General features: G+C 43.1%; 1 protein-coding gene and 1 pseudogene across 4 annotated transcripts; one reads left to right on the top strand and one right to left on the bottom strand.

The window, feature by feature from the left end:
- The first annotated feature begins 643 nt into the window (after positions 1 to 643).
- MPZL3 (myelin protein zero like 3) lies at positions 644 to 26,737 on the top strand. Of its 3 annotated transcripts, none has more exons than XM_079929898.1 (6): positions 644 to 774; positions 10,937 to 11,103; positions 16,411 to 16,621; positions 17,969 to 18,134; positions 19,650 to 19,710; positions 23,837 to 26,737. In XM_079929898.1, the coding sequence occupies exons 1-6, from the start codon at positions 702 to 704 to the stop codon at positions 23,861 to 23,863; spliced, it is 705 nt and encodes a 234-aa protein (XP_079786024.1). In that variant the 5' UTR covers positions 644 to 701; the 3' UTR covers positions 23,864 to 26,737. The 3 variants fall into 3 exon arrangements, with proteins under 3 accessions (XP_079786024.1, XP_079786023.1, XP_079786025.1); XM_079929899.1 differs by lacking the exons at positions 644 to 774; positions 23,837 to 26,737 and adding exons at positions 948 to 999; positions 8,867 to 8,928 and having other exon boundaries at positions 19,650 to 19,966; XM_079929897.1 differs by lacking the exon at positions 23,837 to 26,737 and having other exon boundaries at positions 19,650 to 19,966.
- Positions 12,772 to 14,566, bottom strand: LOC307189824 (prolyl hydroxylase EGLN2-like; annotated as a pseudogene). Its single transcript has 2 exons — positions 14,482 to 14,566; positions 12,772 to 13,979 (listed from the first exon to the last, which is right to left on the bottom strand). The product of its transcript is annotated as a prolyl hydroxylase EGLN2-like (transcript).
- Positions 26,738 to 27,775: the final 1,038 nt, after the last annotated feature.

Here is a 27,775-nt window from a genome sequence, read left to right as displayed (position 1 = left end):
AGGGTACCATCCCATCTCTTTTTCAGAAGAATGTGACACCATCTCTTCATTTCACTTCAAGCACTTCCTCACTGTTCCAACCAAAAGTGGCACAAATCTCAGCTCCTTTTTGTAATGATTTCATCATTGCCACTGTCAACAGCAATTTAATAAACACCCAATTTAGGTAAGTACTGAACTGGACGCTGTAATAGCTACACACACAAAAAATGAACATGAACCAAACAGTCTTGAGGCACAAATTGACAGGAAGGCCTAATACATATTTATCTATTCACTGACTGATCCTGTATGATCTCCTAGGTCCCTCTGAACTCTAAATTTATAGAAATCTATTCTGAGAGCATTCAAATAAAATAATCTGTAGGGAGTAAAAAGGACTTCTGGCTTAGAGTCAAGGGGATCAAGACGATTAAGTGCTGCAGAATTCCGTAAAAATAAATAGTAAGTTCTCCAAAGCCTGTCCGACTTCATTTTCGAGCAAACGGGAATAATGAACTCCTACTTGAGAGTTAAGAATCGCTGACTTGAAGTGAGCAAGTCCAGGTGTGGCTCTGGAAAGAAGCCACGTTACTATGGCAACTTCGAATCGCCATTTTAGGTCTTCTCGCGGCCTCCCGCCCTCGCGTCACTTCCGGTGTTACCTGTGTGGTTACAGGCAGCCGTAAACAAGGTGTGCAAACTTCTGGAGAGCTGTCGGGATGCTGCAGAGCGTGGCGGCTGGAGGCCGTGGCTGTGCTCTGTGCCCACTGCTGGGCGTCCTATTCTTCCAGGGTGAGTGAGTCGGCAGCGGGCTCGGTCGCACTTCCGGCCGGGGGCTTAGGGAAGATGGTCGCTTTTCCGGTTCCGGTGGGGGTCTCAGGAAAGACCCTACTGCGCTTCTGGGAAGGAAGGAAGCGGGAGGGCGTGGGGACAATGTTCTCTTCTCGTAATCAACACCCACTGAGGGCCGTCGGTAGCCTGTCCGTACTTTCCTGAGCCCCTGGCAGCTCGATCACTGTGCGTTGTATTGTGGTGATGGCACGGCTGGATAGAATCACGGAGGGCACTGGGTTTGGGGGCATCCGGTGTTGTCTTATGAGTTATCAGTGGTTGACTCGGCTGTGGTTTTGTGGGCCGTATATCCTGATTAGGAAAGGACAATTCTAGTCTTCAGGAGTTCCAGTAATTTTGTGAAAGAAAATGATGACTGTTGGTATTTTTTTTTTTTTTGTAGGTGATTGTCAGGGCTTATGAAGTAAAACGTTTATGAGTCACAGAAAGGATGTGCTTTGATTGCATTGTAACAGAGATGCATGTGTTGAGGAAAAGAAACTGCTCTGGTATTTTAATAACAGTTTTTTTTTTTAATACAAGGAAGGGAATATCAATTCTGTTAAGATTTTAATCTATTAACCAATATCAGAAGTATAGTATTCACGCTATCACATAATGTTAAAATTCGGATAAGTTTTGCTTTCATGCAATTTTCAAGTTGCATAAATTTCAGTCAACCTAATTACCTTCATTTAGGGTGCAATTATTCCCTGGATTTGTGTGAGTGTGTGTGTGTGTCTTCCCCAGGAAATCATATGTTAGTAGAGCTAGCATAGGAGTGTATTGTTAACTTCATAAAATTTCCCTGTGGGTAATAGGAATTTCTGAAGGGGATCTTTGATATAAAGGCTTCAGGTGTGCTAAGTCTCAGCAGGTAGGGCTAGGGAGTTTTAATTTATTTGATGACTAGTATTTATGCTGCCAGCATACTCCCTGATCCCTCCCAGCTGCCTGTGTCATAACAGGTGTCCAGTTTTTCAGCTAAATTATTTTGCAATATACTATTTAGGCAGACCTACTGTCACTCCAAATAATCCTAAATTCTTTTCCAATATACTGTTTAGGCTGACCTACTGTCACTCCAAATCATCCTAGTTTCCTCTCTCTGTCTGCCTGTCTCTCTCACACACACAGAGAAATGTTCAAATATTGTCCTACTGAAAAAAAATTCTAGAAATGGTGGGTGGTTTCACAAACTTGATGTCATTTCACATTGAAAACTGTCCATCAGTTCAGCAACCAAATAATTCAAATGTTAAAAGTTGAGTCTATGATCTGTATGTATTTGTTCATTTATCTTTTGCCTAAACCCCCCCCACCCCAAAACCCCAGCTTTATTGAGATATAGTTCACATGCCGAACAATTTACCCATTTAAAGTGTACCATTCAGGGAATTCCCTGGTGGTCCAGTGGTTAGGACTCCTTGCTTCCACTGCAGGGGGTCATGGTTTCGATCCCTGGTTGGGGAACTAAGATCCCTCATGATGCACAGCATGGCACGGCCAGAAAAAAAAGGCGTACAATTCAATAGTTTTTAGTATATTCACAGTTGTGCAATTATTATGACAATCAGTTTTAGAACATTTTCTTCATCCCAAAGAAACTCCATAGTCATTAACAGTCACTCCTCATTCTTCCCTCCCCCCCTGCCTCTGGCAAACACCAATTTACTTTCTATTGCTGTGGATTTGCCAATTCTGCACATTTCATAGAAATGGAATTGTACAATATGTGTTCTTTTGTGACTAGCTTTTTTCACTTAGTATGTTTTAAGGTTCATCCATCTTTGAGGGGGTCTTTTGTTTTGAGTCTCTTAGGTAATAGACTTTGGTTTCATACCAGTTTATTTGCCTTTCCTCTTCATATTTAGGACCTGTTAAATTATTAACTTGTTTGAATTCTTCCTAAGTTATAAGTATGGTCCTGCTATATCAGTTGTCTAAGTATGTAAAACCAGTAGATTAACAAGCCTAGGGCTCTTACACTTTTCTCTTTTCCACTTGAGTGTGCAATTTTATGAATCAGTTTGACAGATTTGTATTTTGGAAAATTGGGTGTATAAAATTGGGAGTTTTTGTCATTTTTTCCATTTCTTCCATGTATAAAACTACTTATGGTTAAACGTGATTTTCTTGTTTTCCTCCCAGATTAAATTTCTTTTTAATTATTATAATTATTTCTATAGTTGGCTGTTTTTACCTGGCAAGAATGCTTTTTCCCTCTGGGGAAGAGATAAATATCCATTAGCACATTAGGCCTAGGGTGAAAGTTTCTGAATGAATGTAACATTGGATTGATATTTTTTTCTTCTTATTTTACTTTTTGAGTGGAAGAGGAAAATTATTTTATATCCATTGATTTTAGAATAATTGTAATTTCAGTAAAACTGAGAAAAGTGCTTATAAGTGTACAGCTTAATGAATTTTCAGAAACTGAACACCCCTGGGCAACCAGCACCCAAATCAGCATGTAGATTGTTACTGGCATTCCAGAAACTTTCCCTGTGCCTCCTTTCAGGCATTCTTCCTTCTCCTCCAGGGGGAACCAATATCCTGATGTATAGATTAGTAGTGTAGATTTGTTTAGTTCATCCATGGATGTTATGGTTACTTTTCTGTAACTATATATTTAAGACCTGCTTATCCGGTGTTTAGATTATGTGAAGTGACTTTACATATTGATAGCTTTGTGGCAAAATTATGTTCATGAATATGGAGTTTATATATATTAAGAAGGAAGAAGCTGCTAGTAGGTAGTTTGATTAAAGGTGTACTTGCTGTAATTCAGTAACCAAAATTTGCTCAGAACTTGTAATTTTTATGCTTATTTTGTGACAATTTTTGTTTTATAAAAGGAAACTCTTGGTTTGGTTCAGTTGAATAAATATTACTGAGCATCCATAATGTGCTACGTTCTATTTCAATGAGCTTAGGGTCTATCGAAGAAGACAGAAAAGTCAGCAGATAATTTTAAAATCTAGTGCTAAGAGAGAAATGCACTAGAAACCATGGCATCACAGAGGAAGTGCCCTTAATCTGCCAAGAGGATACAGGGAAGACTTCCTGGAGGTGTCTCCAAAGTTAAATCTGAAAGAAGGATAAGAGTTAGTTAGAGAAAGGGAATGAGGAAAATTCCAGACATAGAGAAGAGCATAAACAAGGCATAGAGGTAACTTTCCAAGAAAATTTTCTGAAACTTACTTTGATTAGATTAACTTAAATCCCGTGTTTACTCCAAATATATCTCTGTGGTCAGGAGAATGGTGTGCTGGAGCTACCTCCTACTGGCTCTCAAGAGCCAATCATGCACATGTCTTCCTAACTCAGCATTCAGAGACTTTTACCTTCATAGCTTGAAATTAGCCATGGTGGGAGTATTTGTACCACAGAAAATTTTGAAACCTACATATTTGGGTTTTCTATTTTTAGCTGTTCACCATCACACCTCTGGATGTAATGATTAGTTTAGGCCAATCTGAGTTACCGTCCAGAGCTGGGAGGAGGGTCTCGTTATTCTTGGTTTGCTCCTCTCTCACCAGATCCATTCACTTCTCTTCTCCGTTTTGCCTCCTCCCTGGAAAGCTGACCTATAAACCACATCCTCCAGGCTCCCGTCCTCTGGGTTCCAGTTAGGTTTGGTCAGTGGGAGGCATTGGCAGGAGATTGGAGGGCAGGAGGAGAAAAACATTTTTCTTCCCTGCTCCCTCCCTGTCATGGTGCCATGGCTGATAGTGGCTATGATCCTCTGTGGCTACAGCTTCTGTCAAATGGCCCACAGATCCACCTCCTACCAGGCTTCAGTAACACCGTTTCCTCCCTTTGCCCCTTCAGGCATGGAGTGCTAAAGGCGTTGTGCCTTTGTTGGCTTCCTTGATGCTGAGAAAAAGTCCCTTTGAAAAGTGACCCACACGCTTTTCAAAGTTTTAGCTGATTTTGCCTTCTGTTTCCTGCCTGGACCCTGACAGAGGCCGCTACCCCCAAGCTCATGGGCTATGTAGGAAAGGGTGGATATCTAAAGAAAATCTGGGTATTGTTAGGAAAGGAGATGAGGGGAATGGATATTGAGCTGGTAACAAGAGTTCACTACCTTCAGTTTGGGTTCCTGTGGTGGTGATAGTCAAGTGGGTATATCCAGTAATATTTGGACACTCAGAGGCAGGTCATGGCTAGCAACATAGTTTGGGGAATCATTAGCCTATTAGTGGTTGTGAAATCTATAAAAGTGGGTAGGATTAGCCAAAGAGAACATGTTGAAAGAAGGACCATGGGCTCAGGGTGGAACTCTGAGGAACACCAGTGTTTAAGGGATGGGTAGGAAAGGAGGAGCCTTAGAAAGAGATTTGATAGAAACTAGCAGAGATGTCGAGTGTGTGCGTGTGTGTGTATGTAACACAATCAGTGTGGAGAGTTGGTTGGAGGGAGACTAATGAGATTCTGATTTATAGCTCTAATCCATAGTTCTTTTTTGCTCTAAAGCAGGGTTGGCAAACTTTTGTAAAGGGCCAGATAATATTTTAGGCTTTGTGGGTCACACGATCTCTGTTGCAAGTATTCAACTTTGCTGGAGTAGCACAAAAGGAGCCCTAGACAATACATAAATGAATAAAGTTGGCTGTGTTCTAATAAAACTTTATTTATAAAAAGATGTTGTGGGCTAGATTTGGCCCATGGTCCATAGTTTGCCCATCCCTGCCCGAAACCAACTGCCCCCTTTACATTATCCCTTGGATATCTCAAAGGCACCTTAAACTTATCCAAAATCAAGCTCATGTTCTTTCCTGCCAAGCCTGGTACTTTTCTAGTCTTTCCTGTGTCAGTGAATGGTATCACCAAGCCAGAAATATGAGAGTCATCCTCAATGCCTCTCTTTCCCAAACATTCCACATATGATCTAACACCAGTTCTTGCTGATTTTACCTTGTATTGTTGTCTTCCTAGTTCTCTCCATGTCCACTGCCACCAACTTAGTTCAATCTTTCCTTATTTCCCACTTGACTATTGTAGTAGCTTCCTAAGTAATCTCTTTATATATACTCTTAGTGACTCCTAATCGTCTTCCCTAGAGTGAGGTTTTAAAAATGCAAACTTCTTCATGCCCCTTCTCACTCAGTCCCATACTTAAGTATTTTCCATGGCTTCCCATTACTCGAATAAGGACCCAAATCTCTAAGGTCCTGCCTGATCTAGTTTCTGCTTACCTCCTAGCCATGTCTCAGTCTTCTCTCTCATGCTGTTTGTGTTGCTACCATTCTGCCTTTTTTTCAGTTCCTTGACTGACTGCTCCTTCCTGACACAGGACCTTTGCATACGCAGTATCCTCTGCCCGGAATGCTCCCCCTCTCCTCACGTTATCCTTGCTTCAGAACTCAACTCAAAAGTAACTTTTTTCAGGCAAGCTTTCATTAACCACTCCCTGCTCCCCTATCATAACTGCTACAGTTCTCATAACCACTCTGTCTTTTCTTCACAGTGCTTATCAGAGTTTGTAATTATACATTTGTCTTTATGACTGTTTGATTAGTGTATTGAACTTCTGCTGCATTTTAAGCTCCAAAACAGGGAGTGTATGTATTTTGCTCACATTTAATCCTGAACTTAGAGGGTGGCACAAAACAGACGCTCAATAAATCTTTGTTTGAAGAATGAGTGAATGAATGAGTGTATCATCCTGGAAGCCTTGAGACAGAGAAGGTCAAGGAGTAAACAGTTACTGCTGCAGAGGGATCCAGTAAAATCAGGAGAGAAAACTGCCTATTGGAGTTTTTGTCCCTTTGATTTTGCTGTTTTAAGACAATAATGCCTTTTACTAGAAGTGGTAGTGGAGTCCAAATTGTGCTGTAGGGGTCCAGAAGTGGATGGGAAGGGAGGAAAGGGAGACATCAGATATAAACAACTCTTTCACAAACTTGGCTTAGGGTAGAGAGGGCAGTAGTTGGTAATGAGTAGGATTACAGGGTTAAGGGAAATTTGTTGTTGTTTTGTTTTATTGTTATATATTTGTTTTTACAGATGGGAGAGAGTTCTGTGTATTTGGAGGCTGAGGGGAGAAAGCCCCTCTTGAAAGGGAAATGTTGAAGATAGTAGAGAGGGTTTTTTTTCTTTTCTTCTTTCTTCCTGGAGCAAGGCTTGGAAGGGAGGGATCCAGGCAGAGAAGAAGGGCTTGACTTTGCGTAGAAAAAGGGACACCACATCCTTTCAGATTGGAGGTAAGAATGGGTGCAGATGCAGGAAGATATGTGACTAAGCAGTTTGTATGGCTTCAAGTTCCTTGAAGAAGAGAGACATTTTCTTCTGAGAATGAGGGGTTTATAGGTTGCACAGAAGATAAAAGAGAATGGCAAAGTTTGAGGGGTCAGAAAGAGGAGATGACCAAGGCTGGTTAAAGAATCATCATGCCTCATTAAGGACTTAGCTGTGGATGGAACTGATGAATTTCTTATGGTAACTATCGGTGCAGTGGTGTGATTTTTCTCCTTCAGCGCACACCAGCCATAGTCTAGAAGTGGTCATCTAGGGCTGAGCTTTTCCTGATTCTGTTTAATGGGAAGGTAGGTGTCTGGGGGATTTAAGAATGTTGAAAATACTGTAAGAATGGGGATATGAAGAGAGTGGGTGACTAATAAGCACACTTTGTTCCTACATGAGAACTTTTGGTGACCTGTCCACCTCTTTCTCTTGGTCTCTCTCTGCCTTCTCCCTTCCCTCTGACTTTTGCTCTTAAGGTACTTCCTTTAATTTAATGGAGGAAATCGTCTTTACAAATTGAGTGCAAGCAATGGTATATGTGCTTGAGTAGCATTATGTACTAAATGTTATGTGAAAATTGAAAAATAGTAACAAACTGCATCAGAGAATTTGGGAAGGCATCACAAGGGGGGTGATATTTGAGATGGGTTTTGAAGGGCGTGAGTATTGGGGATGTGGTTACCAGGCAGGATTGGTAGGGATGGGGAGAAACTTCCAGATAAAGACATATTCAAAGAAAGTCACAGTGGCATGAAGGACATAGTAAATTTGGGAAATGGCAGGACATTCTGGGCATAGTGAAGGGGATGGGATGGGTAGGTGGGCAGAGTAGCAGAAGTTGGGGGCCAGATTGGCACTATTTAGATTTTATGTTATAGCCCAATAGAGAATTACTGAAAGTTTTTGAGTGTTTGTGGTGTTCATTTTAATGATAATAGTTAACATTTATTGAAAGTTTCAGTTTCAGGTACTATGCTAAGCATTTTATGTGTTACCTTCTTTAATCTTATTAGATCCTCACAGTGACACAATGAAGTAGGTCTTTTAATTATTCCCACTTACCAAGTGAGGAAATTGAATCTTGAACAGGTTAGGTAACTATGATCAAAGTCTCACAGCCAGAAAGCAGCTGGGCTAGAACTCAAGTTCAGGTCTGTCTAATTCTAAATCTAAACTTCAAAGTCTCTTTGCTATACTTATGTTTTAGGATATATAAAGAGTATATAAAGGATATATATCCTGAGTATATAAAGGATATATAAAGAGTATGGGGAGTGTGAAGATTATCCATTCATTTCTGCCTTCCATTTTTTTTTTTTTTTTCCTTTTTTGCGGTATGCGGGCTTCTCACTGCTGTGGCCTCTCCCGTTGCGGAGCACAGGCTCCGGACACGCAGGCTCAGGGACCATGGCTCACGGGCCCAGCCGCTCTGCGGCATGTGGGATCTTCCCGGACTGGGGCACGAACCCGTGTCCCCTGCATCGGCAGGCGGACTCCCAACCACTGCGCCACCAGGGAAGCCCTCTGCCTTCCATTTTTTAGAGCTTTATCTTAAGTCATGAGTAAAGTGGGTCAGGAGTGAGGGCTTAGGAGAGAGTAGGGATTGAGGGATGAAAGCTTTCCAGGCAGAGGAACAGCATTTGCAAAGGCATAGGAGGAATAACAAGTTTGGCATGGCAAAGTCAGAGAGGATGTCTTGGATGAACCAAAGGTAGTCCTCATCTTTGGGATGGTCAGATTCTTAGTAGAGTTGTGAGCTCAGTCTTGGTCTCCTGCTTTTTTTTTTTGGTCTCCTGCTTTTAAGAGGAATGTGAACAGACTGGATTGTCTAGAGAGGAGCCAGAAACATGATTCAAAGCAGCAGAGGTAAAGGCAGTGGAAATGATGATTCATAAGTATGTCTCTGATAGGAAAGTTTGAGAGACTAAGGACAGAACTAAAGAGGTGTCAGTAACGATGATGAAGCTATCTAACGTGCATTGAGCACTTACTCTGGGTTAGGTGGGCTTCTTAGTGTGGTACATGTTTTAATTCATTTATCCTTCACAGTGACCTTCTAAGGTAAGTGTTATTATTATCATTCCTACCAGGATGAGAAACTGAAGAAATCAAGTAAACCTACGAAGGCCACAGAGTCAGCAGGTGATAGGGCTGGGATTTGTGTCCTTTCTCAACCAGAGGGACTGCTGTTTTCCAGGATGGTGTGTGGGTTTGCTCTCTTCTGAAACCTTGCTGCTCTGTTTGCCTTTGGCCTGCCAGGTGAATCATGGCTCATTGTAGTGGAGAAGGAAGCAGGAAAAACAAAGTGCTGGTGGCTTACTTTCCTAAAAAATGGCTCCCTAATGGAAGAGAAATTTCTACCACTGTTCTGTGAAAGCAGAGGGAATGGTCAGAAGAAAGTGCCAACTCTTTTGGGGGAGATGGGATGTCAAAGTTGGATATACGAGGGGACTTCCCTGGTGGCAAAGTGGTTAAGAATCCGCCTGCCAATGCAGGCGACACAGGTTCGATCCCTGGTCTGGGAAGATCCCACATGCCGCAGAGCAACTAAGCCCGCAAGCCACAACTACTGAGCCTGCGCTCTAGAGCCTGCGAGCCACAAGTACTGAGCCCACGTGCCACAACTACTGAAGCCCACGTGCCTAGAGCCCGTGCTCCACAACAAGAGAAGCCACCGCAATGAGAAGCTCGTGCACCACAATGAAGAGTAGCCCCCACTGGCCGCAACTAGAGAAAGCCCACGTGCAGCAACAAAGACCCAATGCAGCCAAAAATAAATAAATAAAATAAATAAATTTTAAAAAAGTTGGATATACGAAGTGGTTTTGGAAAGAGGAAGTCTCTAAAGAGTTTAAAAATGATATCTTTTTTTACATTTTAAAATGCATTAAATTGTAAATTTAATAAACTTTTTCCTCCCCATGATTTACTTTTAATGAATGAGTGATTCATTAACGAGCCTTAAGAAAGGGAAAAACAGAACAAAACTAGATAGAACCTTGGCGTAGATTTATAAAAATTATTTTTTCTTTGAAAAAAAAATCCTATTCTTGTTTTCTACTCTTATTTTGCTGGTGGTTGAGGCAGTGATAGCTTCAGGTTACAGTCGTGCTGTACTTGGGGTAAATCCCTCATACCACAGCAACTGCCATATTCCTGGAGTATAAGTGTGTCAAGGGAGTGGGTGGTGTTGCCTTTTAGCCTTCTGTGCGCTGACCCGCTTGGCTGTAGTTAATTTATCCACAACTCTGTATTTGGAAAAAGTGCTGATGTGACCAGATTTTAAATTTTTACCCAAACATTCATTCTATGATTTAATATCGTAAAATGACAAAAATAGCACCCTTGATTAATGCAGATATCTGCTCCTTATCCTTTTGGGTCTGCCTGAGAAGACATTTATTGCTACAGCTTTCTGATGAGAGCCCTAAAAGTGATAAATAGTGTTTCTAGGGCTTCCCTGGTGGCACAATGATTAAGAATCCGCCTGCCAGTGCAGGGGACACGGGTTCGAGCCCTGGTCCGGGAAGATCCCACATGCTGTGGAGCAACTAAGCCCATGTGCCACAACTACTGAAGCCCTTGCACTCTAGAGCCCTCGAGCCACAACTACTGAGCCCACGTGCCACAACTACTGAAGCCCGCGTGCCTAGAGCCCGTGCTCCGCAACAAGAGAAGCCACCACAGTGAGAAGCCCGCGCACCTGCTCGCTGCAACTAGAGAAAGCCTGCCCACAAAAACGAAGACCCAATGCAGCCAAAAATAAATAAATTAAAGAAAGAAATAAAAAAAATAGGGTTTCTATATTGTTCACTCACGTCTATATATTCCACCCAGTGTACACATTTTAAATGTTTGGGCTTGCTTTGACTAGGTGTTTACATCGTCCTTTCCCTGGAGATTAAAGCAGACGCCCATGTCCGGGGTTATGTTGGAGAAAATATCAAGTTGAAATGCACCTTCAAGTCAACCTCATCTATCACTGACAAACTCACCATAGACTGGACATATCGACCTCCAAGCAGCAGTCGCACAGAATCAGTAAGTGTATAATTTTAAGGATATTTCTTTGAGCCTTCTGTGGTCAACAGCTCTGGAATCCTTTTATTTTATGTCACAGGTACACCTTAGGCCTTCTCATCTTAAAATAGAAGATGAGCTTCTATTAAATAGAAGGAGATGAGCTTCTACCCTATATCACATTCATCTGGTTATATAGGGCTTTTTCTTCTTCTGTGTAAGAATCTTGCAAATAAGCTATAGGAAAAACAGTCAGAAACTCAGAGGAAATGTGGTTTAGTTTTGTTTCTCTTTTTTGTTTCTTTTTGCTTGGCTTCATAGCTTGAGTTTCAGATTTGTTGTACTAAAAAGGGTACCTCCAGGCTGTTGGACAGAGAAATTCTATAGGTCCCAGTCTTAGACATCCTTTTGCTCAAAGCTGCTCATTTCCTGTCATGTGAAGTTGTCTCAGTGGGTGTTTCTGTTTGTATATCGGTACTTGTAGATTTATCTTGGCACCTTCTCCCAGTGTATAAACATCTGCACTGATTTATACAGCTCCCTTTGAAGGAAATTATAGGGCACCTTATGTTGATGACAGATGCTGTTGATGACAGATGGTCTTGCAATATTAGAGGCAATATATTTTAATCACACAGATAAAACACATTTATGGCTCAAATCCCATTGCGGATGTCTAATTGAAGATGCAATGCTATTAAAAAACCCTTTTTCTGTACGCTTCCAGCAATATCCTAGGTCAGGATACTTTTTATCGAGAATGTGAATATCAGAGTGGCATGTAAGATTGTATTTTTGAAAGTATCCTTGATTTGTTTATCCTGTTTCCTTCATTAGAAGTACTTTCTCTTTGATTTTAATGTATAAGCTTTGGATTTTGTTTTAGGAACCATTATGGAATGCCATGTAGCATCTCTCAGTAACTACAGTAGGTGCTCCAGTTGTCCTAGTGAAGGTGGCTCCAGTGAGCTAGGCTGTATTTGTGGTCCCTTTTTCTCCCTTCCTTCCTTTCTTCCTTCCTCCTTCCCTCCCTCCCTCCCTCTTTCTCTTTCTTTCTTTCTTTCTCTCTCTTCCTTCCTTCCTTTCTCTCTCTCTCTCTCTCTCTTTCTTTTTTTTTCTGAGGTGAACTTTTATTTCTTGGCTGACAGGACTTGCAGACCCATGCTCCTCCCAGCACCTTTCATCCTGCCCAGCAGCGGCAGCCTAGTCCAATGTGTGCCATGGCCAAAGGGGCTGGGGAGTCACTTCCCATTCCAGGCTGGAGGAGTGGGGGGCTTGGGGATACTCTCCCACAAACCTTTGCCAGCAAGAGGCCATGAGTCACCCCAACCCCAAATCCTGCATTCTCGTAGGAGGTGGCAGTGCCTCCTTCCAGCTCTCCAAACCTGAGAGGGGCATGCGTGACCAGACAGGGCAGGACACAGACCCCCACCTCCAGTAAAGGCAGTCCCCAACACCGGCCTCTGCCCAGGTCACAACCCCAACCCCCATCCCAGGGCAGCAGTGATCTCTCCTGCTCCTTGGTCCTCAGCGATGGATGGAGCCCTCCACACCAGGCAGAACAGAGGCAAAGACAGAAGCAGCGGCAGTGGCGGGGAAGGAGCAGGCACCGAGACTGGTGGCACTGGGGCCCAGGGCTCTCCCGAAGTCAGGGCAAGCTGTCTGTCCAGGCAGCTCTGGGGCTAGACACTAGGTGGGCGTAGTCGGCTGTGATACGGGTGCTTGGACACCTTTCTGTCCTGATGCTATAGCTGATACTTGTCTTTGGCTGCTGCCCGCTCCTTGGCATCAAAATACCAGACAATGATGGCGTACCTGGTGGCATGGGCTGGTTTCACCTCATGGGGGTTCCGCCGATCAGACCAGAAAATGAGCAGCCTGTCAAAGAGTGGCTCAATGTTGGCTACCACAGGACGGCCCTCAGGGAACATCTGCAACAGGCCGCCATGCACCTTGACGTCCCAGTTCTGATTCAGGTAATAGATGCAGGTGATGCAGCACCCATCACCATACGGATTGTCAACGTGTCTCACGTACCCCAGCCCGTTACCTGGGTAACACGCCACATGGCCTTGGTGCGCCCATTGATGACGTAGCTGCCCAGCCTCCCAGCACAGTGGCGGATTACAGCATCCACGTGGGCCATGAGGGCACCGATGCTTCGGCAGCCTGGCTCATGGCCTTCCACCCAGGCGATCTGCTCCCCACGGATGCTGCGTGGCAGGATAGCCCGCTGGCTCATCACGCAGGCGCCCGGCCCGCTTCAGGGCCTCCACCTCTGCCAGCACTCGGCCACCCAGTGCCGCCCCCAGGAAGCTGTCCTTGACGCAGATGCCATAGTACCGCATGCAGGGCACAATATAGCCCAGGGCCAGGCGCTCAGGTGCAGCGGGCAGCACCTCCTCCCTCAGCCCGGCGCTGGCCTCACCACTGCCACTGCTGCAGCCCTCCCCCTCTGCCCCACCTCCCGGTTCTCCTGCCCGGCCCAGGGCCGCTTGCTGGGGGCGGGGGCATCCCCACCATCCTCTGCCCATTTCCGTTTGGGGGCCTCGACCGGGCGCCCTGGGCTGCCAGGCGCTGGCACCCCTTGGTGACCAGTGCCCCATCACCGTCACTCCGCAGCGGCCGCAGCTCGCCGCCATCCTGCCCACCGAAGCACTCCCGCAGGGGGCTGGCTGTGGTGGAAGTAGCTGTGGCTCTGGGGGTCCCACTCCCCGCCGAGGCCTCACCAGGCGCTCCCGGACGGTGGTAGGAGGACAGCAGGGGACAGGGCAGGTAACTCTCCACCCCCATCCTGGCCCTGCTAGGCTCCAAGGGCTCTGACACCGAACCCGGCAACTGAGGGAGAGCCTGACTCAGGGGCTGCGGCTGGCGCGGGCTGTCCACGACAGCAGTGTCTTCATCCCCCGGGCGTGGAGGGCGCGGCCCAGGCCCCTGCTGCCTCCCTCCTCCTCCTCCTCCTCCTCCTCCTCCTCCTCCTCCCCCTCCCCCTCCCCCTCCCCCTCCCCCTCCCCTCCCCTCCTCCCCCCTCCCCCTCCCCCTCCCCTCCCCTCCCCCTCCCCCTCCCCTCCTCCTCCCCCTCCTCCTCCCCCTCCCCCTCCTCCTCCCCCTCCCCCTCCTCCTCCCCCTCCTCCCCCTCCTCCTCCCCCTCCTCCTCCCCCTCCTCCTCCCCCTCCTCCCCTCCCCCTCCCCCTCCTCCTCCTCCTCCTCCTCCTCCTCCCCCTCCCCCTCCTCCTCCCCCCCCCTCCTCCTCCTCCACTTGATGCAGCCGCGCGCCGGGGCGCTGGGCCTGGCGTGGGGCAGGATGACGCAGGACAGGTGGCAGAGGCCTTTCTCGTGCCCTGGGGCTGCTTGCTGGTCCCCAAGTCCTCTGCTGTCTCTAGGGGCTTGGGAAAGGACCTGTCACGGTGGCGAGGTTTTTACTCCCGCCTCGGCGCCGGCGCCGCCGTTTGTGCCAACCGCCCTGCGCAGCACAGCATGCCATTCCCCGCCCCACCACCTGCGACGCTCTGCCTTCCTCCCTCCCTTCCTTCCTTCCTTCCTTCCTTCCTTCTTTCCTCCCTCCCTCCCTCCCTACCTCCCTCCCTCCCTTCCTCCCTCCCTTCCTTTCTTTCTTTCAACTTAAAAAAAAAATTATATTGAAGCATAGTTGATTAACAATGTTGTGTTAGTTTCTGGTCCTTTTTTCTTTAGACTTAAAATAGGTCACTTTATTTTGAGTGGTCAGGAAACTATGGCTGGCTTCATATGGCTCTTCCTCCTTGGCCAAAAGTAGGACAGTACAAACAGTGGGGATCTTCCTGGGGCAGAAGCCTTAAATGCAAACAGCAGTTCTCGTATGGCGCTGTTCTCTGTGAGGCTAGTCGGGAAATCAGCAAACCCATCCAAGTTGGAATTAGTGGACCCTTAAAGTTGCATAACACTATGTTGCAGTTACGTGATCAGTCAGGATTCTGTCAAACTAATCAGTTAGCAGGATTTGAGTATCACTAGTTTAACTTGAAACTCACAGGTCGGATTAATCTTGCAGATTCACAGCAGGCTTTGTTTTGTCAATAAGGAGTTTCAAACCCTTTTATACTGATGCTGATGATCAGAGATAGGTATTCTTTAGCTCCCTCTTTGGAACATTCTACACATTTTATTATTTACTAATATCTGTATTTCCCACTAGATGGTAAATTCCGTGAGAGCAGGGACTGTGCCTGATTGGCTCCCACTGTATCATTTTGCTTAATACAGTGCCTAAGGGCACATAGTAGGTGTGCAGTAAATATTTGTTGAATGAATGCATGAACAAATGAACCAAGAAGTGATTCAGCATCTTCTCTGGGAAGTTGCTTTTCAAAATTGGGCAATTCGGTGTTCGTAAGTGCCTGGGTTCTTAAGTGGGGAGGTACCAAGTAAGAAAAGAACTAGGAAAGGCTTGAATCTTGCATAAGAGAGAGAGAAAGATCATATTGTATTGTAGTGCTTGCCCAGCCTACCACCAAATATAATTAGGTGTTTTTGGTGATGAAATATATGATTACCAATCTGAAGTAGCATTGTTTTAATTCAATGTATATTCATCGAATGCCAATCATGCATCTGACTTGAGGTTTTTATTAATTGCCAAGATAGATAACTTGAGAGAGGCTTATGGTACAGTCTCCCGGTGATTTTGAGAATAAACAAAAATCTCCCCTTTCCCACTTATTAGCTGTGTGCCTTCGAGTAACTCATTTAATTTCTTGTTTTTGTCCTTGTTTCCCTTTCCGCCTGCTCCATGTATAGTTCAGTGTTGTTGTGAAGCTCAAATGAGTAAACGTATAGAAGTCGTTTGCACACTATAAAGTACCATATGACTTAGATGCCGCTTTAGCGTAGGGTTTCTCAGCTTTGGCACTGCTGGCATTTTGATACAGATAATTCTTTTTTGTGGGGGCTGTCCTCTGCTTTGTCGGATTTTCAGCAATATCCCTGGCCTCTACCCACTAGAAGCCAGTAGCACTCCTCCCCGTTGAGACAACCAAAATTATCTCCAGATATTACCAAGTATCTTGAGGGCAAAATTGCCCCTGGTTGAGAACTGCTACTTTAGGACTTGGGGCAGAATTTAAAAGGGGTTCAAGAATTAGGATCCCTGGATTCTTTCGTCAGGCCTTTTTTGGACAAGTTTTATTAGCCTGTCTTTTAATCTATCGGATGGAAGTGAACAAAACATAAAAAAAATTGTCCAACTGGGAAAACCCACTACACATTTGTATTTTATTTTGGACCCACTTAGCTTTACGTTTTCATTGCATTTTCCAAATTAACTTTTTTCTCATGGTGTTGCTTTCTTAGATTTTTCATTATCAGTCTTTCCAGTACCCAACCACAGTGGGCACGTTTCGGAATCGAATTTCCTGGGTCGGAGATGTGTACAACGGGGATGCGTCCATAAGCATAATCAACCCTACCATGAAGGACAATGGGACCTTCAGCTGTGCTGTGAAGAATCCCCCGGATGTGTACCATAATATTCCAGGGACAGAGCTAACCGTCACAGAAAGGGGTAAGCTAACTGCCACCGACCTTCTTCTGTAGTGAGTGCTCTCTGACTACAGTAGTGGTTTGTGGGGAGATCAGTGAGAAGCAAAACTACCTATCTCCATAAGCCGGTTGGTCACTGGGACATTCTGCCATTTTGAATTGTCTGAGGATGAGTTTTTTTACCTTTATTTTTCAAACTGACTTTTTTTCAAATATCGTCATAGTTTCTCCATTATCCTTTTAAAATTTTAATTTCAGGTGACCAGAGGTCTTGTGGAATGTATGGCAAACCCCTGAATAAATGGAGGGTTGCTGTCTGTGTGAAACAGAAGTCATTCTGGTTTCCCTAATGTGTTCATACCCTCAGTTATGAGACTGTGTTCTTGCCTGTTTCTTGAAAGGGTACCTCCTCTAAAGACGGAGGCAGCACATTTCTTTTATGTTGCAAAGAGCAACTGTTTCCTTTTAGTGTGAAACATGAGGAGAGTGGGTTAAGGGTTGACCTTTTTTTCTACACTATTCCCTGGTGACTGTTGAGTGGTCATTCTAGTCCTTATTTGAATTTGAACCAAAGATTTAGAGATTCAGAAATGACAAGGTATCTATGGTTCATTATAGATACCTTGTCATTTCTCAAATCTTTCTGTATGTCTCTCTCTCTCCCTCCCCTTCCTCTTTCTTTTTTCTTTATTTTTTTAAGGCAACTCATAGGTTTCAAAGACATAGGAACGTTCATACTGCTGGTAGAAGTAGAAACTGGTATAGTTTTTCTGGAAGACAGTTTGGTAGTATAAATCAGATGCCTTAAAAGTATATACCCTTTGATCCAGTAATTCCATTTTAAAATTTATTTTAAAAAATAGAGCTAAGTATTTATATACAAGGATGATCATCATTATATAACTCATAGATTCAAAGAATTGGAAATAATTTGAATATCTAGCAATAGAAGATTGATTCAATAAATTATTTAATATGGTAGAATACTATGCAGCTATTAAAAAAATCACACCTGGAAGGAATACTTATGGAAAATATGTATAATATAGTATATAAAAAAGAGGCTAGAAATAGTATGTAAACTATGATCAATACTTCTGAACATGTACTCTCCTCCCTATATTCAGACTCATACCCACATACTCCTAGAAAGAAGATTGAACGGGTAGATATTGACATATTGATCCTAGGGAGTGGGATTATGGGTAAAATTTAATTCTTCTTTGTCCTTTTGTGTATTTTCTACTGTTTCTACAATGAATTTATGCCCTTTGTAACCAGAAGAAATACAAGAGCAAATGTAAGACTATCTCATGTCAAAGGAAGCACTTTGCATGTCCCTCTCTTTGACCTCTTTTTCCTCCTCCAGGTTTTGGCATGATGCTGTCCTCCGTGGCCCTTCTTTCCATTCTTGTCTTCATTCCCTCAGCTGTGGTGGGTGTGCTGCTGCTGGTGAGAATGGGGAGGAAGTCTGCGGGGCTGAAGAAGAGGAGCAAGTCTGGCTCTAAGAAGTCATCTATTGAGGTTTCAGCTGAGTAAGTCCAGCTGCAGTCCTGAGCAGTCAACCCTCTTCAGAGCCCTGGCTTGTGGACAGTACCCAGGCTTCTGCATCATGCCTTCCTTTCTTCCAGGCTGAATTTAGTTCTGCTGAAAGGGAAATGTGTGGATGTTAATTTGGAGAGAGAGATGGAGGGATTGATAGCATAGTCCTAGTCTCTTTTTTTTTTTTGAAATGAGATTGTGTAGTGCTGTGGTTCTGAATATAAATTCTGAAGTGAATCTCTCATTCCTTCAAAATGGACAGGAAATTCCAACAAGTCAGTTATTTTCCCCTTTTCCTTGTTTTGGCACTGAGCTGATGTCTCCTGACAGAAGTGCCTGAGCAGTGAGAGAGGCTTTAGAACAGCCAGGGAGAGCAAAACAGTTTAAATAAGTGAGAACTACTCTTGGTCAGCAGATGCTCGGAAGGGGCTAATTTGATTCTGGTTATCAAAAGCATTTGCCAGTGAGCAGGTGTGATCCAGTATTTTCCCTAAGAACAAATCCACCAAAAAACAGGTAACAGAAGTCTACATAAAACCCTGTTGATTCTCCATTATCTATATCAGGGGCTCTTAACCTGGGGAGAGAAGTCTTACTTTGAGAGAGTCTAAAATCTTCTTTCTGTGTGTGTGTGCATGTGTGTGCGTGTGCACATTTATTTAATGGGAGTAACAGTGCCCTTTACAAGGAATCTGTGGCCCCACAAAAAGGCAAAGAACTCTTGGTAAAAATACTAAAACGTCTATTTCGAAGCATGGTCTAACAAGATCCTTTATGATCTAACCCTAAGTCGCATTGTTTCTTGCCATTTCTTCTCATTTGCTCCACATTCCAACTACAGTGAGCCGTTTCCTTCTCCAAACATACTGTACTCATTTAGACCTTTTAAAAAATTTTCAACATGCTTTCCTCTTACCTAGGATCCCCTCCCTCCTTCCCTTGTTTGCCTGGAAAACTCTTCCTTATCTTCCAAGACCCTGATGAAATGTCTGCTTCTCAAGAGTTTCCCTGACTCTTTCAGGGAAAACTGATCACTCCCTCCTTTTTGCTGCCACAGCGGTTTGACCTTAACTCTATGAAAACATTTACCACATTGTATTCTAACAAAATGAGCTCAGGGGACCATGTTTTATTTATGTCTTTATCCCCAGCCCAGCACAATGCCTCTGTCATGGTTGGTGCTCAGTACATTTCTAAATGAACGATTGTGACTGGCTCCTATTTATTGAGCACTTACTATGTGCCAAGCACTGTGGTACCTGTTTTACATGTACTTATTTTGCATTTACTCCTAACCATTACCCTTTAAGTGTAGCTGGTAATGTCTGCATTTTGTAGATGAGGAAATAGGTTCCTGGAGCTTAAGTCATTTTCCCAGTCATCCTGCTAGTAAGTGGCAGAACTGAAATTTAAAAACAGACCTGTCTAACTTCAACACTTGTCCTCTTAACTGCTCTACCATACTGAGGATAGTGATTGTTCACATTTGGTTTGTCCTCTTTCTACAGCAGTGACCAGGAGAAGGGTGACTGCATGGGCAAGCTTTGTGTCCGTTGTGCCGAGTGCCTGGTAAGTCCATGCCATTTCTTCTGTTCACTGTTCATGCTTCATTTTCCTGCTTAATTAATGGAATCCTTCACCCTCAGAGGCAGCAGAGGATATGCAAATAGGTCTGAAGCAAAGTATGAACCAAGGTCTTTCCCCAAAGCATTTTGGTCTCAGGGGACCCCCACCAATTCTAAGCATTATTTTATTTTCTGTCTTACGGGCAGAGAGTGGTGTCCTTAGGTTAGGGAAGGGGATTGCGTAGGCAGCCTCTGCTGACTGACAGGGAACATCCTGAAAGAGGAGTGTCCTATGCTGCTGAGGTCATACTAGGAGACCTGGCTGGACTGGCTGAACCTAAAACCCTGAATTGAACTTTTCTTCTGAGCCTCAGTTTTCCCCAGTGATATAAACTTTTAGGTGACTCGATGGCATTTGTCAATAAGACATACCCATGTTGCAAGGCTTGAGTTTTGATTTACATTTCAGAAAACTGTCATCCCTCCCCCTTTGGGTGCTTGCTGTGACTGGTAGGCTTGTGTGCTGTTCCAGGATCCTAGGAGGGAGAGAGACTCTCTGATGTGGTACTGTTGGAAACAGGTCAAAAGCAACTCATGATCTAATACAAAGCATACCTGTCATGTCAGGGTTTAAACTTGAGCCTTCTTTGTACTTACTGCCAAATTCAGCACTTGGCCGGATGACTGCAGCCCAATTACTCACCACAGTGTTCCTTTTTCTCTTTCTCTCACGTACTTGAGTATTATAGGTAAGATGAGAGAAAGGTGGATAGGATCTAATTCCAACCCTTTGGGATTTGAATATTTTTAATAACAAAAAATAAGCTAATGTCCTGAAACTAATACAACATTATTAATCAACTATACTCCAATATAAAGTAAAAATTAAAAAACAAAGAAAAAAGAATCACTTTGCTGTACACCTGAAACTAATGCAACATTGTTAATCAACTATACTCCAATATAAAATAAAAATTTAAAAAAGTAAATAAAAAACTAAATAAGCTAATGTTCATAAGATTATTGTCCACATTTCAGATATTGATTTGTTCAACAGTTATTCTTCGAGCATGTATCTGACATGCCCCAGCTGTGATTTTAGGTACTTCGAAAACAACAGTGAACAAAACTGACAAAAATCCCTGCCCTCAGAAGAAATTACATTCTTTCCATTCCTGGAAAACTCGTGGTCTGAGACACAGTTGAAATGTTACCTTCTCTTAAATTGGGTACAAACAATAACAAACTAAATCTTTTAAAAATTAGTAAAATATATAGTATGTCAGATTGTGCTTAATGCTGTAGAGAAAAAATAAAATAGGAAAGGGAGATGGAATGGCTGGATAAGGGAGTATGATACCAAATAGGATGGTTGGGGGAGTTCCCTGGAGGTCCAGTGGTTAGGACTCTGTGCTTTCACTGCCGGAGCCCGGGTTCAATCCCTGGTCCGGAAACTAAGATCCTGCAAGCCACAAGGTGTGACCTAAATAAATAAATAAATAGGATGGTTGGGGACACCCTCACTGAAATGATATTTGAACAAACACCTAAAAGTAGAAGCAAGCAACTTGGCTATCATGGAGAACATTTCAGGCAGAGGAAGTGGTTGGTGCAAAGTCTCTGGGGAGAGGCCATGATTGGCATGTTCTAGGAGCAGCACAGAGGCCAGTGTGGCAGGAATGAAGTGAGCAAGGCAAAGAATAGTATTTCTTTGGAGAGATAATGTCGTATCTTATAGAACATTATAGTGAGTGTAATCACCTAGAATTTTATTCTTTTTTAAAAATAAATTTACTTTATTTTATTTTTGGCTGCGTTGGGTCTTTGTTGCTGCGCATGGGCTTTCTCTGGCTGAGGTGAGCGGGCTCTCCTCTTCGTTGCGGTGCACAGGCTTCTCATTGCGGTGGCTTCTCTTGTTGTCGAGCACAGCTCTAGGCGCACGGGCTTCAGTAGTTGTGACATGCGGGTTCAGTAGTTGTGGCTCACGAGCTCTAGAGCACAGGCTCAGTAGTTGTGGCACATGGGCTTAGTCGCTCTGCAGCATGTGGGATCTTCCTGGACCAGGGCTCAAATCCGTGTCCCCTGCCTTGGCAGGCAGATTCTTAACCGTTGTGCCACGAGGGAAGCCCTAGAATTTTATTCTTAATGAAACAGAATCCACTGGAAGTTTTTGAGAAGAGAACACTTTGAACCGATGTATGTTTTAAAAGGATAATTCTGGCTTCTCTGTTGAAAACAGGTGGTGAGGGACCATGACAGAAACAGAGTGCAATTAAGAGACTTTAGCAATAATGCAAGTAAGGGAAGAGGGTGATGATTTGGACCAAGGTGGTGGTGGTGGTGGAGGTGGTGAGAAGTAGTTGTTTTCTGGTTATAGTTTGTAGGTAAAGCCAGAAGGACTTCTTGACGAGTTGCATGTGTGTGTGTGAAAGAATGAGAGGAGTTAAGGATAAATCCAAGGTTCTTGACTTGAGCAACTAGTAGAACAGAGTTGCCATTTTCTAATATGTACAAGCCTGTGGGTGGAACAAGCTTTAAGGGAGCTTAAATTTGAAATACTTATTAAACATTCAAGTGGAGATGTGGAGTAAGCAATTGGTTATATGGGTGTGGAGTTCAGAAGAGAGGTCTAGAATGGAGATATAAATTTAGGAGTTATTCATATATAGAGACTGGTAGAGATATTTCCACCAGGGAAATGAGAGTAGATAGAGAGGAACTCAAAGGACTGAGCCCTGGAGCTCTCCAAGGTTTATAGATGGGGGAGATGAGGAGAAATTATCAAAGGAGGCTGAGAAGGAATGTCCAGTGCGGTGGGAGGAAAACCTGGAGAGCTCTGTATCCTGGGAGCCAAATGAAGAAAGCGTTTCAAGGAAAAGAAAGTGATTAACTGTGTCAGTTGTTCCTGAGTCAGGTCAAGTAAAATGAGAACTGAGACTTGATTACTGGATGATCTGGTAATGTGGAAGTCATTGGTGGCCTTGGCAAAAGCAGCTTCAGTGGAATAGTGGGGATGAAAGCCTGACTGAGGTAGGGTCAAGAAAGAATACAAAGAGATGTTTTGGTGAGAGTGGGTATAAATGACACTTTCAAGGAGTTTTGCTGTGGAGGGATGCAGAGAAATAGGGCAGTAGGTAGAGAGAGGTGTGTGTCAAGGGTTGCTCTTCTTTTTACAATGGAAGAAATTACAGTACATTTGTATGCTGATGGGAATGAGCCAGTAGAAAGTGAAAATTTGATGTTACAGGAGAGGGGGGAGGATTGCTGGAGTGACTTCAGGATCTAGTGCACCAGTGGAGATGTTGGCCTTAGATAAAAGCAGCGAGAGTGTATCCATACGAAGAGTAAGGAAGGCCAAGTAGGTGGGCCCAGATGCAGGTGGGTGGGTAAATATGATGGGAGCTTGTGGAAGTTCCCTACTGACTGTTTCTCTGTTCCCAATGATGGGAGAAAATAAGGTCATCAGCTGAGAATGAAGTGAGCTGAAGGTGTTGGAGGTTTGGAGAAAGAGGGAAAGATATGAAAATAGTCATCTAGGAGAATAGGAGAATGAGTGGACTAGAGAAATGGGGTATGCCAGGTAGTACTAATGGCCTACTCGAGCTTAGAAATCATGAATACAAGTTTGAACAATAAAGATAAGAATAAGAATAATAGTGATAGTAGTTCATCATGAATGAGTGCTTACAAATTGCCAGGCACAGTGATGGAAACTGAGGTTTAAAGAAGTTAAATAACTTTACTCAAGGTCACATAGCCAGCAAGGGGTGGAGCTGGGATTGGAATCCAGAGGTAGACTGACTCCTAGCCTAAACTCCTAGCTACAGTCTTGCACATTTTGCTACAGACAGGCATGTTTTCATGTGTGTTGAGGTTTTAAAAAATAGTCACCCAGGAAAAGGGAACCCTTAGGGTTTCAAAGCAGAAATTAGCCCAATAGATACCAATTATAATGAGGTCCTGTGATGCTTCTTGGGAATTTAGGTGGGTTGAGTCAGTGCCATTTCACTGTTGATGTCTCCCCTAGCCAAGTTCCATTTGGGGGACCCTAACGTGTGGTCTTTGCCTGAATTCTGACTGTGGCATTGTGCTTCATATACACACCACAACTACTGTTCTTTCCCCTCCAGGATTCAGACTATGAAGAGACTTATTGATGAAAGTCTGCATGATAGAAGAAGAGTCACCTAATAACAGAAAATATCCCATTCCACTGTCAGCTAAAGCCTCCCAGAGAAGTGGAGCTGACTTGGACAGTAGTGATGGAGAATTCTGGAAGCCATCAGTGAAGACTTTAGGAGCCATTTATTTATTGAAGAAATGTTCTTTTTGTATTTATAAACTGTTCAAAAACTCTCAGAAGAAACTTATAACTACCCCTTTCAATAACTTATACTCTAATTGAATGAAGGAATTCTTTTCCTAAATAGAAAGATACTTTTTGTTTTGCCTTTGCTCTTGAATGTATTACATGTTTTCTTCCAATTTTTTGAGGGAGAATCCTAGATGTTGGCCATACTGCTGATGCCAAAATGTGTACATATATTTAATGAAATGGAGCTTGGATCTTCCTGATGTGCTCCCGGGCAAAATGTTTGTCTGGGATAGCTATTCTTTATTTTTTGCTCCATGAACATTTTCAGCTGTGAGTTAGCATACAGCATATACTCGTTGGTTTAATGATCTCATCATCAATTGTGTTTGGGAGGCTTGGAGTGCATAACCCCAGTTTTTTTTTAGAGTTGGTAGGCTCGGGAGTCAGTGGTTTACTTTGACTGGGTTTTTAAAGTGTTAAAGTGCATTCAGTTTACAATTAAGGAAAGAAATGATGAGATAGAGGGATTCCTTTCTTTTGTCTTACTAGGTGCAATTTGTTATTTTACTTTCTGACAGCTGACTGATTTATGATTTCCTTCTTGACTTTTCAGATCAGAGGCAAGAAAAACTCTTCAAAAGGTTTTAGTGGGGCTAAGTAGACTATTTTACCAGTAATTGGCAATGAAATCATCTTTTAACCTATGCTGTTCTTCAAAAGTTGTTTGATTTCTAAAATGCGGAAAATATGAGCAAACTAATGTATTTACAAACCGTTTTTGCATAATATTTGAGATAAGGAAGTGAGGGTGTGAATAACCTATACTTCCTCCTTCTGTTCTCCTGATACCTTCTATGAGCTTCCTCCATTCTACTGCAGCAACATATTTCAAATTTTAATTTACATGGGATTTTCTAGAAGCCATTAAGAAATATGTATGAGCAACAACTACTGAGCTTATGTGCCACAACTACTGAGCTTATGTGCCACAACTACTGAGCCTGCACGCCTAGAGCCCGTGCTCCACAATAAGAGAAGCCACCATATTGAGAAGCCTGCGCACTGCAACGAAGAGCAGCCCCCACTCGCTGCAACTAGAGAAAGCCCAGCAACGAAGACCTGACGCAGCCAAAAATAAAAATAAATTAAAAAAAAATATATGACATATCAGGAAGGGTTGACTGTGCAGTCCTCTGTAATAGAGGGATGGAGTTCACTTCTTAATTATGAGAGACAAAAATTATCCTCTCTTCCCATCTTTGATTTTTTAACAAGGTAGCCCGTTTCCATGATTTTTTGCTAGGTGGCTCAGGAGGGTTCCATATTATAGCATAATATACTGTATGCTGTGCAAAAATCACTTTTATATTTTTTTGCTAAGACCTATTTTTAAAAATTTGGGTTATTAGTTCTCATAGATTTGGCCTGGCCTCTTTTGTTAATCTAGTCCATCGATTAGAGAGTCTGATTAGTTAATAGATGTTATGATTTACCTCTGGTCATATAAAGAAGAAGAGGCAAAGGCGAGATTGGCAGTCTACATTTCCAGTGGTTAAATCTCACAGTCTTGGGCTACTTGTTAAGTATGTGGATGTCTAGGGCCAATCTAGTGAGACAATCTGACACCTCAACACAGAGAGGAAAACAATTTGAGCAATGAAAGTAAATAATTTGGGCTCTAGGACATTTGAAGATAGAGATCTAGCTGTGAGATAGAATTTTTGTGGGTCCTCATTTCTTTGAGAAAGAGATGATGTTATAGGAACCCAGGTAAAGTCACATCCCATTGAATAAAGGACGAGTTTTGGCTGAGTTTTCTTGTAATTTCTTTTCAGGCATGTTATGAGGATTAATACAATGGGATATGTTTATCACAGTCTTAGGGCTGCTCTCAGTTTCCTTCTTCAGTCCTTATATTGAGGTCTGGGTTACAGCTTTTTTTCTTCAAAGGAGCACAAAGCAGTGTTGGGACACATGCATTTTAAGGATGGAAGGAAGATCAAGCTTTTTCTTTTTTTAACTTACTGTTTTAATATCTTCTAATATCTTTAATATCTTCTGTTTAATAGCTTCTATTTTTCTTTTTGCTGCTCCATGAGTTCTTATCACATTGTATGGAGACCAGCCTTGTCTAGAAAGGGAATTGAATTCTGAAAGCTTCAGAGAGGCTTAAAAGCCTTTCAGAATTTTTCTTTGCCTGCTGAAGTCTTACTTGTGGTTACATTACTTTATGAGTTTTGTCCATTGAACTCTTAATTCTGTTACCAAATGTGAACTTATAAAATGCTTTGTGTTTCCCATGTGGCCTGTTAACCTCAAGCTTCTTGGGGGCACATTCTCTGCAGCTCTCAAACTGGACTCTGGTGCTTCATGAGGGGATGTTGCACGTCCTTGTTTAGAAAAAATTCTGGCGGCCAAATCCTGAATCTGAATATTCTTGTGTGTCACTCAGTTATGGTTCCAAAGGGGACCTGTAAGAAGACTAGTAGGGCATGGACCAACACTCTCATTTAATTGCACAATTTAGAACTTTGCTGCAAGACGAGGCAGCTCCAACCCTTTGACTCCAGTATTGGACTGTTAACTGCTGCATTTCACTGTGTTTTTTGTTTGTTTGTTTGTTTTTGTAGGAGGGTATGCACTATTGGGTCATGCACACAGACGTGTAACTCTTGAGATCTTTACCACGTCATAGTTAATAAACTTCTTTGCACTTTCTGGCTACTTTTTGGTGTATATCTACATATTAGATGAGAGCTGTCCTGTGAAAGAGAAGGGGGGTGGTTTGTGGTTTTCAGCATCAAGTAACCATTCATGACTGAGCCGTACCCCAGCAAGAATCTGCATAGATTCCAAGGGGTGCTGCAGCCAGCTCACACCATAAGAGCTGATTGTTAAATTTTTAGGAATTTTGCAGGCCAATTGTTAAAGTGTTGGTAGCTTGAAATAGGCCATGGTGGGGGTATTTACTCAATTGCTGACTTATCAGCACACCAGTTTTCAAGAACCATGTAGCATAGCCCTGGTAAAGAGCAAGCATTCAACAGCTTTTCAAATGATACAGGACAAGTTCCAAAAACCAAGTATGCCCACGTGTGAGGCAAGCCAGTGCAGGCAAGGTTGAAGGAGCGTACACTGAGAACACATATTTTCAAGTGGCAACTTAAAAGCAAAAGATAGCTCAACGTGAAGAAGCTTTGAGTTTTTATCTAGTCACCCACAGTATTCTCTGGGGGAATAAGATGCTTGTTGTATTCTAGAAATGCTGATATCACATGGTCAGTGGAAACTGACATGCCTAGGTGGTGAGTTGGAGGACTGGGCAGGCACATCTTTGGAAGCAGAGATTGAGTGATTGGCTATATTGCCCCTCTGTGTTGAGAGAAAAAAAATGAAAGGTTGCTATATTTTAGATACAGAGCAAAATGTTTTGTGTTAATCTTAAATTTATTTTGTTTGCAAGAGGCTGATTTCTTTCTCAGCATGTTTGCCTGGGACCATTTGAGATCCCACCCTTGGAGAGTTTGTAATCTAGAAGGGGAGATGACACCTGCAGAGGTCTGGAACATGAGGCTCTCCTCAGTAAGGTGAATTTGTTACCTCATTTTAGAATGAAAGTGTAAATAACAAGTGGGTAATAGGCCAGATGACTGAAACAAGAACCTTGATTTAAAGGTTCCTGTTTGTGTCTCTGCAGCCAACTCAGAATGCACGCATTGGTTTGCTCTGAGCTTGAACTTCTGTGCAGGCAGAA

This window comes from Stenella coeruleoalba, assembly GCF_951394435.1.
Source record: "Stenella coeruleoalba genome assembly, chromosome: 8".
Classification (NCBI taxonomy): Eukaryota; Metazoa; Chordata; class Mammalia; order Artiodactyla; family Delphinidae; genus Stenella; species Stenella coeruleoalba.
This window is presented reverse-complemented; position numbering and strand designations above follow the sequence as displayed.

Bases quoted from the DNA above. Each gene is read 5' to 3' on its own strand.
- MPZL3 (XM_079929897.1), top strand. From the start codon at position 702: ATGCTGCAGAGCGTGGCGGCTGGAGGCCGTGGCTGTGCTCTGTGCCCA. The intron at 775-10,936 runs GTGAGTGAGTCG...TGCTTTGACTAG, and splicing joins GGGCGTCCTATTCTTCCAGG to GTGTTTACATCGTCCTTTCC. The intron at 11,104-16,410 runs GTAAGTGTATAA...TTGCTTTCTTAG, and splicing joins GCAGCAGTCGCACAGAATCA to ATTTTTCATTATCAGTCTTT.